We start from the raw sequence: 15,184 nt of genomic DNA on the forward strand, positions 1-15,184 counted from the left end.
ACTGCAGTCAGCACAATTGGTCAATCCTGGGCAAATATATTATAAATCATAGAGCAGTGCATTCCAGGAAAACCCAACTCCTGCGACACACCACACGTTTGAATCTCAGAAACATAACGTTAAGAAAAAGAAAACAGTCACAAAAAAGTTGTGCCATATGATTCTACTCTGATAGTTTTAAAAAATAGACAAAGTAAACCTTAGTGTTTAGGGATGCGAGCTTAGGAGTGTAACTATAAAGAGAAGCTAGAAAATAATTATCATAAATGTTACAATATTAGTGGTTATCTTTGGGGAAGGGAGAGGAGACAGTAATAGGAGAAAGGTAAGGGAGAACTTCTAGGATCTTCAATTGTCCTATTTCTTGACTTGGTTGGTGAGTGTATGAATGTTCACTACGTGAGAAACCAGTGAGCTATGCATTTGCATTTTGTTCACTTTTAATATGGTTAATGTGGTTTTGTTCACTTAAGATTTTTTTTACAATAAAAAAGGTTAATATGAGAGAAAATAGAGCATAACCTTATGCGTATTTCTGATATATTAAGTCGGATGCAAGGATATTCCTTGTCGTTAGAAACATTTTAAACTACCAGACACTATTCCTCTTTTTTAAAGAGTGCTATTTATCCTATTAAACCTGCTAACTAACCTTGGAGTATAATTCTCAAGGTTGTGTGTGTCTGTGTGTGTGTGTGTGAGAGAGAGAGAGAGAGAGTTGGTGGGGGAGGGAGATGGAGGCAAAAGAGAGTGGAAAAATAATAAAGATTTGTACTGGTGGACTGAAGATTAATAGAGGTATTCTCCACAAATTATCTTTATATTGTTGTGTCGGGAAAAGAAAGGGAGCACAAGGTAAGCTCAGAGCTGGGAACAAAGACACCTTTATATTGTGATACTAATGAAACGGACTTGTACATTCTGGCTGCTACCGATAATGGAATAAACTCACTGTTATCAATAGTGGAATAAACTTCTAGCTGTTACAAATAATGGAATAAATTTCTAGTGCCCTAATTCTTTGGACTCCTGCCATCCATCTGACAATAGTTACCTCAGCCTTTCCGCTCTGCTAGAGTTACAAGGTGATGTATTTTAATAAGTCCTTTTATTCCCTTCTCTCAAAAAATTAATCTTTTGCCAAGGATTACCAAATTCCCCCACACACACATAATTTATTAGAGATGTAGGTTGTAAAATGTTCTATCATTGTATCTTTGGAGGGGCACAATAAAATTCAATCGGTTTAAGATAACACACTTGTAGTTCTCCTCAAGCAACAGTGAGAGATTGAAGCACCTCTCCATGCTTAACATTCTGTGGGTGAAGCTATTGGATGATGGCATGCCAACAGAAACTGGCCTATTTTAGAGCTGTAAGATTGTCAAATACATCTTAATCATAAGAGTTAGGGTTTTATACTGCAATATTTATAATTCCCTGAGATTTAAAATAAAACCAGAAAGCCATGAAAACTTAAATAAAATATGACTGAGTATTATTTCTAGCTGGCCTCCCTGAACTTTCTTAGTTGAAGGGAATAAAGTAGAAATAAAAGCCCTTTTATTGACAGTTTGGAAAGTGAAGACAACTCTTTCTGATTCCATCCTTGGTATGCAGAAAAGAGGAAAGATAATGTGTTAGTTGTCAGCAGATGTCTGACACTTGAAGGAGAGTATCATTACAATGAAGGAACTAACAATATCTCCAAAGGTCATCATGCAGGTAGAAAAATAAGAAACATTTGTCTACTGACTATGGCAGTGACCTCCTCTCGAGCTTTAAGTCTAAAAACTTGGCAACTCAGAACTTTCTTCAGTATTTTGGGTGTCAAATCCTCTGTGATATGCAAGTCAGAAGGTGTTATTATTTGCAAAATACCATCCCTTTCAGAAGTTGAACTCACATTAAATGTCAAGAGAGAAATGCTGAACTTAAACTGAAATTTAGAAATGACATAAACAAAGATTTACATTAAAAGAGAGTCATTATGGAAAGCTAACCATGATGGTCATAGTATTTGAAGAGTTAGAGTACCTGAAATTCAGCATTTTATAAAATCAAGAGTTTTCATCCATCCATATAAGGTTCTGACATTTAAAATGTGTTCCTTCCATTTTTGTTCACAGGCTCACCTCGTAGCAGCTTTTGAAAAGAGTTTAGGGAATATGACTGGCCGACTGCAAAGTTTAACCATGACAGCAGAACAGAAGGTATGTCCAAGAATTACCATGGGGGCTTCAAATAAGACAGCTAGTGCATAGGATGTTTAAACAATGCATGAGATACAGCTCCTTCAACATAATATGGCAGAGGATCCATTGCATACTAAATTGGAAAATGACGAGATAATACTTTTTCTTTTCAGATTTCATTTTTAAAGACATATGATTCAGTTTAATCCGTACTAGGACACACACACACACACACACACACACACACACGCAATTCTTTCCAGGCAGTCTATTATTTTCCTCCCGGTTGGACCTATTAAAAGAATACCAAATGTTGAGAAAGAGAAACAGTTGTATAGGAGAAGAGTTAGAATATTCTAGGAACAACTTGTTATGCAGTTGACAAGAATTGCACTCTGACAAGAATTTTCACAAACACATGGTCTGTAAGCCCAGATATAGATGATGGCTATGAGCAGAGATACATCATGGAGAGAGTCCGGAGGAGATGTGAGGATTCTACAAAGTAAGGGGCTCACATTACAGCATCTGTGGTTCAAGAGACTGAAACCCCGATCCTGAACTGAAATTTAAAAATAAAGAATGCTAAATGAAGATTTGTGTCCTTTTGGAGTAATGAGGATTAGTTGGCATCTGGGGATGTGGTCTTTGAAAAGTAAAGTTAACTTATATCAAAAACTTTAAAATAAACCCAAAGGGTTTTATGGAGGGGGAGAAGGAATTCTAAAAAGAAGGGAACAGAGAATTTAGTTCATGAGGTGAACATATCAAAAAGATTCATGTTGCCGAGAAAGAATCTGGACACTTTCCGTGGGGTGACCAGTAACTTACCTCTCTGCCATTATTTTGGTGACCCTAACCTGAGTCCTTGGATGGGTGTTAGAGACAGATGAAGTCTCTAAAACTGTATGGAAACATTTGTAAAAACTGCATATGTGCATAATATGAGCAGATGTCCACAGTTTTCATCTAATTTCCAGAGATCCAAAATCTAAAAAGCTTTGGCTATTTTCAGAATTAGTACCTATATCTATCCTTAGAGATGGCTTCAGTTTTGTCTTCAGTTCTGTGAAGTATGTCATTAGCTTTAGAGAACTGGCATATGTTACCATTTTGTCAGTTTACCATTTTTTAAATTAAAAAAAAAAACCTGAATGAATAGATGAATTAAACTCAAGAGAAAATCAAATATTCCTGTAATAGCCTGGTGTAATTAGCAAACTCTGTTTTATTCGCCCTTCTCTTTCATTCCCCTATTCCAGAGATTTCCCTTGCCCATGGAAGCACTATCCATCCTTGTCAGACCTGTTCTGTAAGGGGAGATGACAAATGCCTTTTGAGCAGAGGAATTTTATCTTCATCTTTTTTGAGGGAGAGAGAGACAGTCCAGTTTACCACTTCACTATGTAACCTAAGAGCTCAGCAAACAGGATGACGAGGTCTTTTAGGGCAGCCAAGTGGGAAAGAATATGAATGTTGGAGCCCGGGGAAGCTTAGTGTCAATCTCGGGGAACCTCTAAATAGCTTTGGAATCTTCTTTTGCTGACCCTCACATTCATCATTTTAAAAGTCAGGTTTATAATAACTACCTTGTAGAATCACTCTGAGGAATAAGTAAGATACTCTTTAAGGCCACATAGAGTGGATAGTCAAAAAAAATGTTACCTTTCTTTACATTTCTCTCCCTTTCTCACTTAAAGAAATATAGGATAAACCAAATTCATCATTGGCCATATGCCAGGCATATTGCTGGAAATCATGATTAGTATTTAAGTCTCAATATCTTTAAGAAATCAAAATTAATGTTTTTTACCATCCCCTATTTCCTTCAATTCTTTTATATTTATTAGTAAAAATTCTCATAGAAATTAGAAAACTATGCATTTGTTAATTTATAATGCCTATGAATCATGCCTGAATGTTTTTTAAATACATCTGCATAATACTTGGAATTTTATAATTGTGTGCACATTAACCATAAAGGAACATTGCCAAAATTACAAAATTTTCTCAGAAGCTATCATGATGTCTGAAATTGCCTTGCCATTTTTTAACTGAAAATAAAGTGATTGCTTGTCTTATCGCAAGCCATATGCACACAACAGTGTTAGTAAGTGGCTTATTTTATTAATCTGAGAAGTAAAACTTGCATATTTCCAAGGTGGATTTGGGAATCATAAAATTAATTGCAATATGATATGGCACAATGCAATAAAAGAATCTAGTGCAAACAAGTAGAGGAATGTATAGAACACAATGCCCGAGCCTATGTAATGACTGCCTCAAAGCACCGAATGGAATTGAATGTCAAGGCAGCTGAGGCACAAAGGGAGATTGCTTGGCATGTCTAGTTCTCATTTTCTGACCAGAAGAGCATAATTTAGATCGAAGAGACAAACTTTTTGGCACTGAATTCAAGGACAAATTTATTGTAAAGTTTCTTAAATTGGGGTCATGGAATAACAAAAGACAAAATCGCTGTTCAAATAGACACTTCTCTAAAAGCTGAGGGCATAGCATTTAATCATATTTCAGTAAAGTCATTTCTTCAGGGAGCTGAGATAAAAGGGTATATTGCTCTCTGGTGATCCAACAATCCCGGGAAAAAGATTAGTGCATATAGAGCAGAGGTTTTGAAACTCTGTTCTTGGAGTTCCAAGGCTCATTTGTCCATTTAACTATTCACCAAAGTTATATTGAATTTCTACTGTGTATGAAAGCCTGCCCTAGCTACTGAGAATTCAGCAGTGAAATATATATATATATACATAACATATACTACATATATGTATGTATTATGCATACACACACACACGTTTATATCCTAGTTTATAACTGGTTATTATATATATATATATATATTTAAAGATTTTATTTATTTATTGGACAGAGAGAGAGACAGCCATCGAGAGAGGGAACACAAGCAGGGGGAGTGGGAGAGGAAGAAGCAGTCTCCCAGCAGAGGAGCCTGATGCGGGGCTCAATTCCAGAACACTGGGATTATGCCCCGAGCCAAAGGTAGATGCTTAACGACTGAGCCACCCAGGTGCCCCAATATAACTAGTTATAATATAAAATAGAGTTTATACTCTAGTAGGTGACAGATTAATGATAAAAATATAGGATTTCAGGTGAAGATAAGCACTACTGAAAACGTTGAGAGTGAGGATGTTGGGAAGCGAGGTGGGATGCTAACACGTGAAGCAAGAAAAGCCAAGGTGCTTACATGTTCTTGGCTACATACTTAAGAAATGTCAATGAAACTAGGATTCAAATCCAAGTCTTTGGGCTTCTTCTGGCTTCAAAGTATGATTTTCAACAATCATATGGCATTAATAGTCTGAAAACTATATCAAAATTTTAGTTTGATTTATAGACCAAGTCTACTTCCTTGAATAGTGTCTTAAAATCTTTCCTTGTTCCCCGATGCCATATCTGGAATCCTGGTTGTCTTGCCAGAACACTGCTTTTATACCCTTATAGCCTAGTGAGAAAGAAAAGGCATGTATGAATCACTCAGGGTGCCACTGGAAATATAATAGTATAGTGTCCTAAGCCCCTATACTCATAGGGGGACCACTGCATCTTCATGTAGTTTCCAGAGTAGAGGTGGCACAGAAGAGCCCCTTTGGGCTCTAGGAAGATGAAAAAGATTAATTCCAGGAAAATGGGGGCTACGTGTCATAGAAGAAGGGGTACCATGAGCATGAGCAGCAAGGAGGGAAATTAAAGGAGATGTTAAGGGAAAAAGAAGGGATGTGGAGAGAAATGTGAAACTAAGTCTAGAAAGATGTCTAAGGATTCTGGTCCTTGAAAACAAGGAACCATTCCAAGGCTTTTTTTTTTTTTTTTTTAAATTTTATTCATTTATTTGACAGAGATAGAGACAGACAGCGAGAGAGGGAACACAAGCAGGGGGAGTGGGAGAGGAAGAAGCAGTCATAGCTGAAGAGCCTGATGTGGGGCTCGATCCCATAACGCCAGGATCACGCCCTGAGCCGAAGGCAGACGCTTAACCGCTGTGCCACCCAGGCGCCCCCATTCCAAGGCTTTTGACTCTAACTAACATGATATAAGTTAGTTAATAAAGATCAAACTAGCAGCATTTTCTGATAGTTTCAGTGCATCCTCAGTAGCCACTGGAAGGTTACATGTTACTTAATGGTAAGTCTGTAAGTAGGAAAAATTAAGATAATTGTTGTGAATGCTTGTTGGCTGGAGAGTGGAATTGTCTCTAGGTATTGCCTTATACCTAACCTAAGCTTAACAGATTATGATGCTGACATAGTCTGATTAAGAATTTTACCTGGATTTATGGTCCTTGTCCCTTTTTTAGCACTTCTCCACCAAGATTCTTTGAGAGAATGAAAATTTAACGGCCTGAGATATCTATTATATGTGATAAAAAATAACTTTTTTTCTCTGCATCTGGAGGGGTACAACCTTTGGCCCATCCTTGTCATAACTGAAAAAAAAAGTGCCATTCAGATTATTGTTCAGTGCTTTATTTTCCTGTAGAATGCCAGATGAAGAAGGCTGTAATACAAGTCATCAAAATGGCAAGAATTTTGCAAATCTGTATTTTTATGAATTAAATTTTTTCAGAACTACTGCTAAATTCCAGCAAAGTTACTAAGGCTATCCTCACTGATAATTAGAAGACTTTCAGGGGTGCCTGGGTGGCACAGCGGTTAAGCATCTGCCTTCGGCTCAGGGCGTGATCCCGGCGTTATGGGATCGAGCCCCTCATCAGGCTCCTCCACTATGAGCCTGCTTCTTCCTCTCCCACTCTCCCTGCTTGTGTTCCCTCTCTCACTGGCTGTCTCTATCTCTGTCGAATAAATAAATAAAATCTTTAAAAAAAAAAAAAAAGACGACTTTCAAATTAGTTCCCTTTAGCAGTCATGCCAGAGGCCATTAGAACATATATTAAGGTGTACTAGGTTAGTCTTGTTAGAATGTTAGAGGACAGGGGCACCTGGGTGGCTCATTTGGTTAAGAGTCTGTCTCTTGATTTCAACTCAGGTCATGATCTAAGGGTTGTGATATCGAGCCCCACATCCAGCTCCACAGCCTGCTTAAGATTCTCTCTCTGCCCCTCCCTCTCTCTCTTTCTCTCTGCCTCTTTCTCTAACCAAATAAACAAACAAAAATGTCACAGACAGCAGAGGAATACCTTTTTGTATAAGTGATAGAGCTCAGATATTGATCCTTATGCCAATTGAAAAGTCTGGGGTTTGCTCATTCTTACTTCTATGAGGCTACTTTCTTGGTGACTAGATGAATAGAAGCTTAAAAATTAAAACTGAGAAAATTCAAAGCCAATTTTCTGGAAATAGATAATGGAGAACTAGCTGAAAATTTTGTTGAATTGGGTCTTTACATTAACTCTTCCCAGTTCAGGTTAAAATATTTGTCATGTAGGATAGTTTTTAAAAATGTATCACTAGAGGGGCGCCTGGGTGGCGCAGTCGTTAAGTGTCTGCCTTCGGCTCAGGGTGTGATCCCAGCGTTCTGGTATCGAGCCCCACATCAGGCTTCTTTGCTGGGAACCTGCTTCTTCCTCTCCCACTCCCCCTGCTTGTGTTCCCTCTCTCACTGGCTGTCTCTGTCAAATAAATAAATAAAATCTTTTAAAAAAAAATGTATCACTAGAGTCAGAAAATACGTTCATTAGCCTTTTAGAGCATAGGATAATTTGAATCCATGATATTCAGGGAATCAAGTTACTTGCACTACTGGGATTTGGGGAACTTAGCACACTTTGTTAGAATCAGGGCTGGTTGGGTTCTTTCAGTAGAAAAATTTGCAAGATTTCAAGGCACACACATAGGCGTGGGGAGTAGAACATATTCAAAGCAACTACAGCTAAATAGTGTAAGTTTAAGTGTCAGTGTAAGGAAAGAAAAGCAGGTATAGTGCAAATTTTTAAGAGTCTTGCCTAGAAGGTGAAGTTGGTTGATGAGTTTTATTGCCAGGCTTGTAGGATTTTCAGCAAGGCTTGTGTCCAGGAGAAATTTAGAAAGAGGTCAGATGAAGTTAGGAAATTAGGTTGGAAAGGACACCAAGCAAAGCTAGTATTATGACAAAGTATGTGATCATCTCATTTTGAAGCATTCCAAGTCTGACCTTGATAACTAGTTTAGCTTCAGAGACATGTACAAAGCAGTTAGAAAAGACTGACTCCATCCACCTTCTTTTACACGAGAAACTCTCATTGAAAACTGGAATCATATCAGCAGGTGCTTGGGGCATCATTATCTTGAATAGCTTATTGTAGGTGAATGAAGTTTTAGTTTGGTTCCCACTTTTGAAAAGTGGGAAAATATCAGCAAAGTATGATCTGGTCATCTATTCCCAAGATCCTGTACATAATCATCCTAGCTCCTGTCTTTTCTTTGGTATATGAAGAAAAGAGTACAAAATGGAAACTACTAAATTAGAAGAGGCTTTAAATCCATATCTTGATGGCATACACATTCTCCAGGGTTTTTTTCTGAAAGTTGAATAGAGATTCTCAAAACTAAAGTATCTTCTATTTGGTCACCTTCAAAAAAAAAAGAGACTAAATGAAAATATTTCAGAGTATTAAACAATTTTATATTTGGGTATTTCTAGAACTCACTTCTAATTATATTTCTGATCCATACTCCCCATCATGGTAAAAAAAAAAAAAAAGATTTCATATCTGTACTTGGAAGCAGCACTGTAATTTCTAAGCATTATACTCACCTTAGAAAAATATAGCTTAAGGGATGCCTGGGTGGCACAGTCAGTTGAGGATCTGACTCTTGGTTTCTGCTCCGATCGTGATCTCAAGATTGTGATCTTGTTGTCGTGAGATCAAGCCCCACCTGGGGCTCTGTGCTCAGCAGGGAGTCTGCTTGGGATTCTCTCTCCCTCTCCCTCTGCCCCTCATGCTTGGGCTCTCTCTCTCTCAAATAAATAAATCTTTTTTTAAAAAAAAGAAAAATATAGCTTAAAAATAAATGTGAACCACCAACTGTAATTATGAAGGAGAAAAAAAAGGAAGACTAGAAACAAACTATTAAAAAACAATTTCTATGTCTCAGCCAAGTTTCATTTTAAAGTGCTTCTACTAATCTTTATATACTTACTACTGGAAAAAAGAGAAAGGAAAACCTGCCTTTGTTGCCATCAAAGGAAATGATTTCACTGGTTTAGCCGTATCCAGACTTTCTGTTTACAATGAATAATAAAGTCCCTGATGTTTTTATATGATACCATAGGTGATCAAACACCTTCTTGCTAAACATACATAAAATTGAAGCTTTACATTATTCTTTGAAGGGGAGAAACACCTGTTTAACATTGACCAGAACATTTGAACAAAATCATCCCAACATTTACTGAGATCATAAATCTCAGTGAAAAGACAAAGTCTACAACAACTAATAATTCATTAAGTGGTCTGGAAGCACAGAGAAGGGACCTTTTTTCCTGAAAGGAAAGATAAGAGGTTTCAAGCTTATGGAGGCATTTCCCCAGGGCCTTTAATGGTGAGAAAAATACTTAAAGCAAAGAGAGAAATCATATGGGAAGACTCAGTGAAAGGGATAGTTCTAGTTTGAGTGGTGTGGATTTCATTAACTGAAATAAGAAAGAAGGAAGGAATTTTTGCAGATACAAAGAGATATCTAGTTCAGGTTTGGACAGATTATCAGAGTCAATAACTCTCTTTTTAATTAAAGACACTGAAATATTTTATAGGCCCTTGCTTATACTTATAAAGTTTCCCTAAAGAGCTACTAATATGAATTTGGTGAAACTAATTTTTTCATGCATGTGATTTTCCCAACTTACATAATGAACATATTTGTTACCTAGTTATTCTTCCTTTGGGTCTATAGTGCCATGCTGAATAACAACTAACTTGCTAATATCTGTTTTTTTTTTTTAAGATTTTATTTATTTATTCGACAGAGATAGAGACAGCCAGCGAGAGAGGGGACACAAGCAGGGGGAGTGGGAGAGGAAGAAGCAGGCTCCCAGCAGAGGAGCCTGATGTGGGGCTCGATCCCACAACGCCGGGATCACACCCTGAGCCGAAGGGCAGACGCTTAACCACTGTGCCACCCAGGTGCCCCAATATCTGTTGTTTTTTTAAAGACTCTTAAATTTAGGGGCACCTGGGTGGCTCAGTGGACTGAGCATCATCCTTTGGCTCAGGTCATGATCCCCAGGGTCCTGGGATTGAGCCCTGCATTGGGCTCCCTGCTCAGCAGGAAGTCTGCTTCTCCCTCTGCCCCTCCCCCCACTTGTGTCCTCTCTCTCCCTCTCTCAAATAAATAAATAAATACATAAATAATCTTAAAAAACCAGATACTTGATTTTAAAAGTGATCATTCTTCTATCTCATATTAAATGCAATTTTCTGAAAAAGCAATATTCCCTGAGCATTCCACTTTTAATCTTTTTAAAAACAGTTTTGTGAAAAGATTGCTCTAGAAAAGATTAAAGTTTAGACATCAAAATAAGTCAGCTTACTCAAAATTAAGCTGTATTTTTTAGACCTTGTATGAGATCTCATTTCCAGTTTTCTTTTTTCAACCTAAGACAACATGTTTCAGCAGATTTTTTAATCCACAGTTCAAGCGCTATTGATTTTAAATTCAAGGGTGAAAATCTGATTTTAATTAAAATTTAATGTGTATTCTAGTCTATATGTTATAAAATTACTATTTAAATTATGTGATTCGTTAAGTATGCACTCCTTTTGTGAATAGTTTTCTGGTAGAGGCAGAATGAATTTCATTAAACATTTTATCTAGTGGGAGGTTTATTTTAAATGGAAAATACATTAAATTTTGGAAAACTTATCTATTACTAATTGAACAAGGGACAAAATTATAGATATAACTTGGAGAGACCAAGATATTTTGATGAATTGGGTCTGAATTTTGTATTATAGCAGTGGAAGTTTTCCACAAAGATATTAGAAATATGTCAGATATCCAGTGAAAATAGTTATAGGACTTGCTAGGTATCTATTCCAAACTTGGCTATCATTTCAATTAGCATTGCCCATTTTTTGTTTTGGGGTTTTTTGGGTTTTTTTTTTTTTTAAGTGTCTAAGGTTGAATAGACAGTCTTGTATCTGAAGCAGCTTCCTACAAAGGCAATCGTCGTGATCTTACATTTTTACATGTATTTTGGGAGATGGAGAATAGGAATAAACTATTTGCTATGGATTGAAGAATTGGAGCCTGATTCTTTGGATTTCTGCCAAAGTTGCTAGAAAAAATGATCAACGACAATTACCTTCCCTAGGAATTCTCCCTCTAAGAGGCTGACAAGAATTCTAATTTTTAGAGTCACCACCACGGCCACGAATTCTGGATGCCCCTTGTTTGTGAGCTCCTGATGGAAATACTGCCCGTGCTGAAACAATGCTCTACTTCCTGTTTTGGAGAGCCACATACCCTTTCTTCCTCATTCTTCCTTATAGTCATTTCTGATACAACAATTCACTTAGATAACTGTGAAAAATCATTTATATGTTCATTGAGACACATCTTAAAGTTACCTGGAGTTCAATAAGAAAATAAATGTTTCATGACAATATGATTTGTAAGCTACCTTTTTTTTTTTTGACAAATTAGTATTATTTAAGGGCTGTAGATTGCATGTATTTCTATTCACTTAAAAAAAAAAAATCCTGTGTTGCTTTGGGTTGGTAAAATTGGGTCTCCATACTAGGAATCTTATTGGATGAAAAGTATCAGAATCTAAGATGACCTTGATTGATCCAGCAGAATTTAATAAGATGACATTTAGTAGGAGTGAGTTAGGGATGAGTTCCTGCTTTTATACATAAAGAATCAGTTCCCCACGTGCAAAATAAATGAGACAAAGTCTGAAGTCATTCATTCAACAAGAATTCAGGGCTTCCGGCTTACAATAAATGCAATGTGACGCACCTGTGCAATTCTGCTAGCTAACTCTGTGACCTCACCATGGTGCTATCAGTAAGTTTGGTATACAATGAGCAATGTGCTATCTTGCTTTATGTTGCACTGGTCAGCTTAGGTGCCACTCTTTGAAAGGAATAAGACTCTTCAGATCACATTTATAAGAGAATAACCAAGACATTTTTAAAAAGTCCTCCTTTGCATTTAGGTAAATAAGTTGTTAGATATGACTGGACAAGTTCAGTCAGGCATCCAAATCTCCCAGGATGTTAGCACTACATAAAATGAAACCCGTGTGATTGTGAATTATGAACAAGGACATTTTACTTTTCTCTCTAGGTATTAAAACTTCTCAATTCTATTTGTTTCACAGGAGTCTGAACTTATAGAACTAAGAGAAACCATTGAAATGCTGAAGGCCCAGAACTCTGCTGCCCAGGCTGCTATTCAGGGAGCGCTGAATGGTCCAGACCACCCTCCCAAAGGTATATTTAGAATATTGCCATTTTTCATCCATTATGATAAGTATTTTATTTTATTTTATTTTAGAGTGAAACTGCTTTTTCTCAGTGGCACTACCTTTTATAATGAATAAGTTGGTATTAATGCAGTCAGAATCCCAGAATTTAAGAACAATAGTTTTCCTTATCAATAATTTTTTAATCAACCGTAAGGAATTTGCTTCTATAGTCGTACACACATTTTTCTCCGTTTGAGTTGGTGAAAGTGGGGATGGGGAGGTTGTTTAATACACTCATATCTGACTTCTAGCAAAACACACCCTGTAAGGAGTATGAAAATCTAGCTCTGTAAACAAAAATAAAATAATTGATATGGTAAAATATCAAGTAACAGGTATGGGGAACAGCTCGTTCTGGGTGGAGGCAGTAAAAAGGTACACTTCTTACAGAAATGTTAAAAACAGTAAGAAAAAGGACTAAAAGTATGCTTTTAATTATTACTATGCTTCATCAGTTCTAAACAATAATAAAATGATCTTATTTGCCACCACATCCTCCTTAGTTTCCCTCTGAAGAAATGCTTTGTACTCACATCATGGCATTTTATTTCTTTGCATAGGTTCTACTTATTCATGTCCTAACTATATCAACAGCATTCAACATGCTCAACTCTTCACCAGCTAAAAAAAATGCTTTTCTAAATCCTGGATGCCCTATCATGTACCTTCCCATTTCCAGGTGAAACCTGGGAACATTTGATGGACTCTTTCAATGTCTCCAGCAGCCAGTCATGCTCCGGATCTCTGGAGTGTGGCTTCTCTTACCATCAAACCAAAACTGTTCTCTCCAGGATCCATAATGACTTACAGGACACGAAATCGAGTACAACATTTAAAATTCTTACTGTATTTGACATGTCAATAGCATTTTTTAAATTATTATTATGTCATGTTAGTCACCATACAGTACATCATTAGTTTTTGATGTAGTGTTCCATGATTCATTGTTTGCGTATAACACCCAGTGCTCCATGCAATACGTGCCCTCCTTACTACCCATCACGGGCTAGCCCTTCCCCCACCCCCTCCCCTCTGAAGCCTTCAGTTTGTTTCCCAGAGTCCATAGTGTCTCATGGTTCGTCTCCCCCTCTGTTTTCCCACGTTTCATTTTTCCCTTTCTTCTCCTAATGTCCTCCCTACTATTCCTTATGTTCCACAAATACATGAAACCATATCATTGTCTTTCTCTGCCTGACTTATTTCACTTAGATTACGTTAAGTGAAACGTCAGTAGCATTTGATACTGATGTCCATTCCATTTCCTGACACTTTCATGTCTTCTAATGTTTGTAACATTCGCAGTCTTAGTTTTTCTCCTGCTCCTTTGAAATCTCTTTCCAAGTTTCTTTTGCAGGTTCACTCATTTGTATCCATCTGTTAAATGTTGGTATTTCTTAGAACCCAGTCCCCCACTCTCTTCCTTTATGATTTGGTGCATTGTGATTCTCTTCATCCTATCTAAAAGTCTGTCCAAACTCATCCTCTAGCTATAATTATCATATATGTGTTGGTAACTGTCAAATATATCTCTCTCCAGGACTGGCTTATCTCTTGAGTTACAGATCTATAAATCTAGCTGCCCCAGAGAGAGCTCCATTTGGTTATCTTTGGATGTCTGTCATACTAAATTCAACATCTCCAAATTTGAACTTGTCGTCTTCCCTCGTAGACCTGCTTTGCTTTCAGTGTTCCTTGCCTCAGTAAATGGCACCAGCATCCTTCCATATAGCCATAAATCTCGGTGTCATTCATAAATCTTCCCCTCCTCATTCATTAAATCATCAAGTTCTGTTGATTCCACTTATTAAATATCTCTTGGATCTGTTCCCTTTTCTCTTATCCTGCTATCACCATCCCTCATCTCTCTCCTGAACTATCACCACAAATTCCTCAATCCTTCCTGCCTTTCATCTTGTACCACTTTATATCGTTCTTTACACTGAAACCAAAGCAATCGTCGACAACCTATATATATAGGTATCCCATTGCCTTTAGGATGAAATACAAACTTCTTAACATGACACAATCTCTCTTCACCAGCTTTGTTCATTCAGCAAATAATTATTAACTGCCGGTTATTAGCTAGACACTGCTCTAGACCTTATGCTTTGCTTTTTTGTCACATTGTATATTTCAGCTGCCCTGAGCTTCATCTAATTCTCTGAAAGTTCTTTATGTGTTCTGGTTGTATCTACCTAAAATTTTCTGCCTTGTTTGTTCAGCATAAAAACTTTTTGAGAACTTATAAGAGTTGGCCTAAATATGCCTCCTTGACCCTTAAGCTGGATGAGGTCCCCTTGTGATATCTTTCTGGAAATAACTGTTCTTCTATCCAAATGTGTAGCATGCTTTGGTGCCTTAATTTATGTAAGATCTGCCTTTTCTGATCAATGGTAGGTTGGTTTGTTTTTTCAGTCCAAGTGGCTATGATGGTGCCTTACACACAAAGGGGAATCATTTGAATTTGAATTTTAAAAATGTTATTTTTTAAATACTTGAATTTAAATTTGAGGAAAAAAATTATATAAAGTGAGATA

At 37.0% G+C, this 15,184-nt stretch overlaps 1 protein-coding gene across 8 annotated transcripts in view; it reads left to right on the forward strand.

Moving 5' to 3' along the window:
* The window catches only part of NAV3 (neuron navigator 3), a 570,381-nt gene that overhangs the window by 511,016 nt on the left and 44,181 nt on the right, over positions 1 to 15,184 (forward strand). For all 8 annotated transcript variants that reach the window (XM_019803871.2, XM_002923310.4, XM_034644498.1 and 5 more), the window contains 2 exons: positions 2,130 to 2,213; positions 12,501 to 12,612. In XM_019803871.2, the coding sequence (XP_019659430.1) occupies positions 2,130 to 2,213; positions 12,501 to 12,612 (196 nt within the window). The remainder of the gene's footprint in view (positions 1 to 2,129; positions 2,214 to 12,500; positions 12,613 to 15,184) is intronic.

The sequence above is a fragment of the Ailuropoda melanoleuca genome, chromosome 15 (assembly GCF_002007445.2).
Source record: "Ailuropoda melanoleuca isolate Jingjing chromosome 15, ASM200744v2, whole genome shotgun sequence".
NCBI lineage: Eukaryota > Metazoa > Chordata > Mammalia > Carnivora > Ursidae > Ailuropoda > Ailuropoda melanoleuca.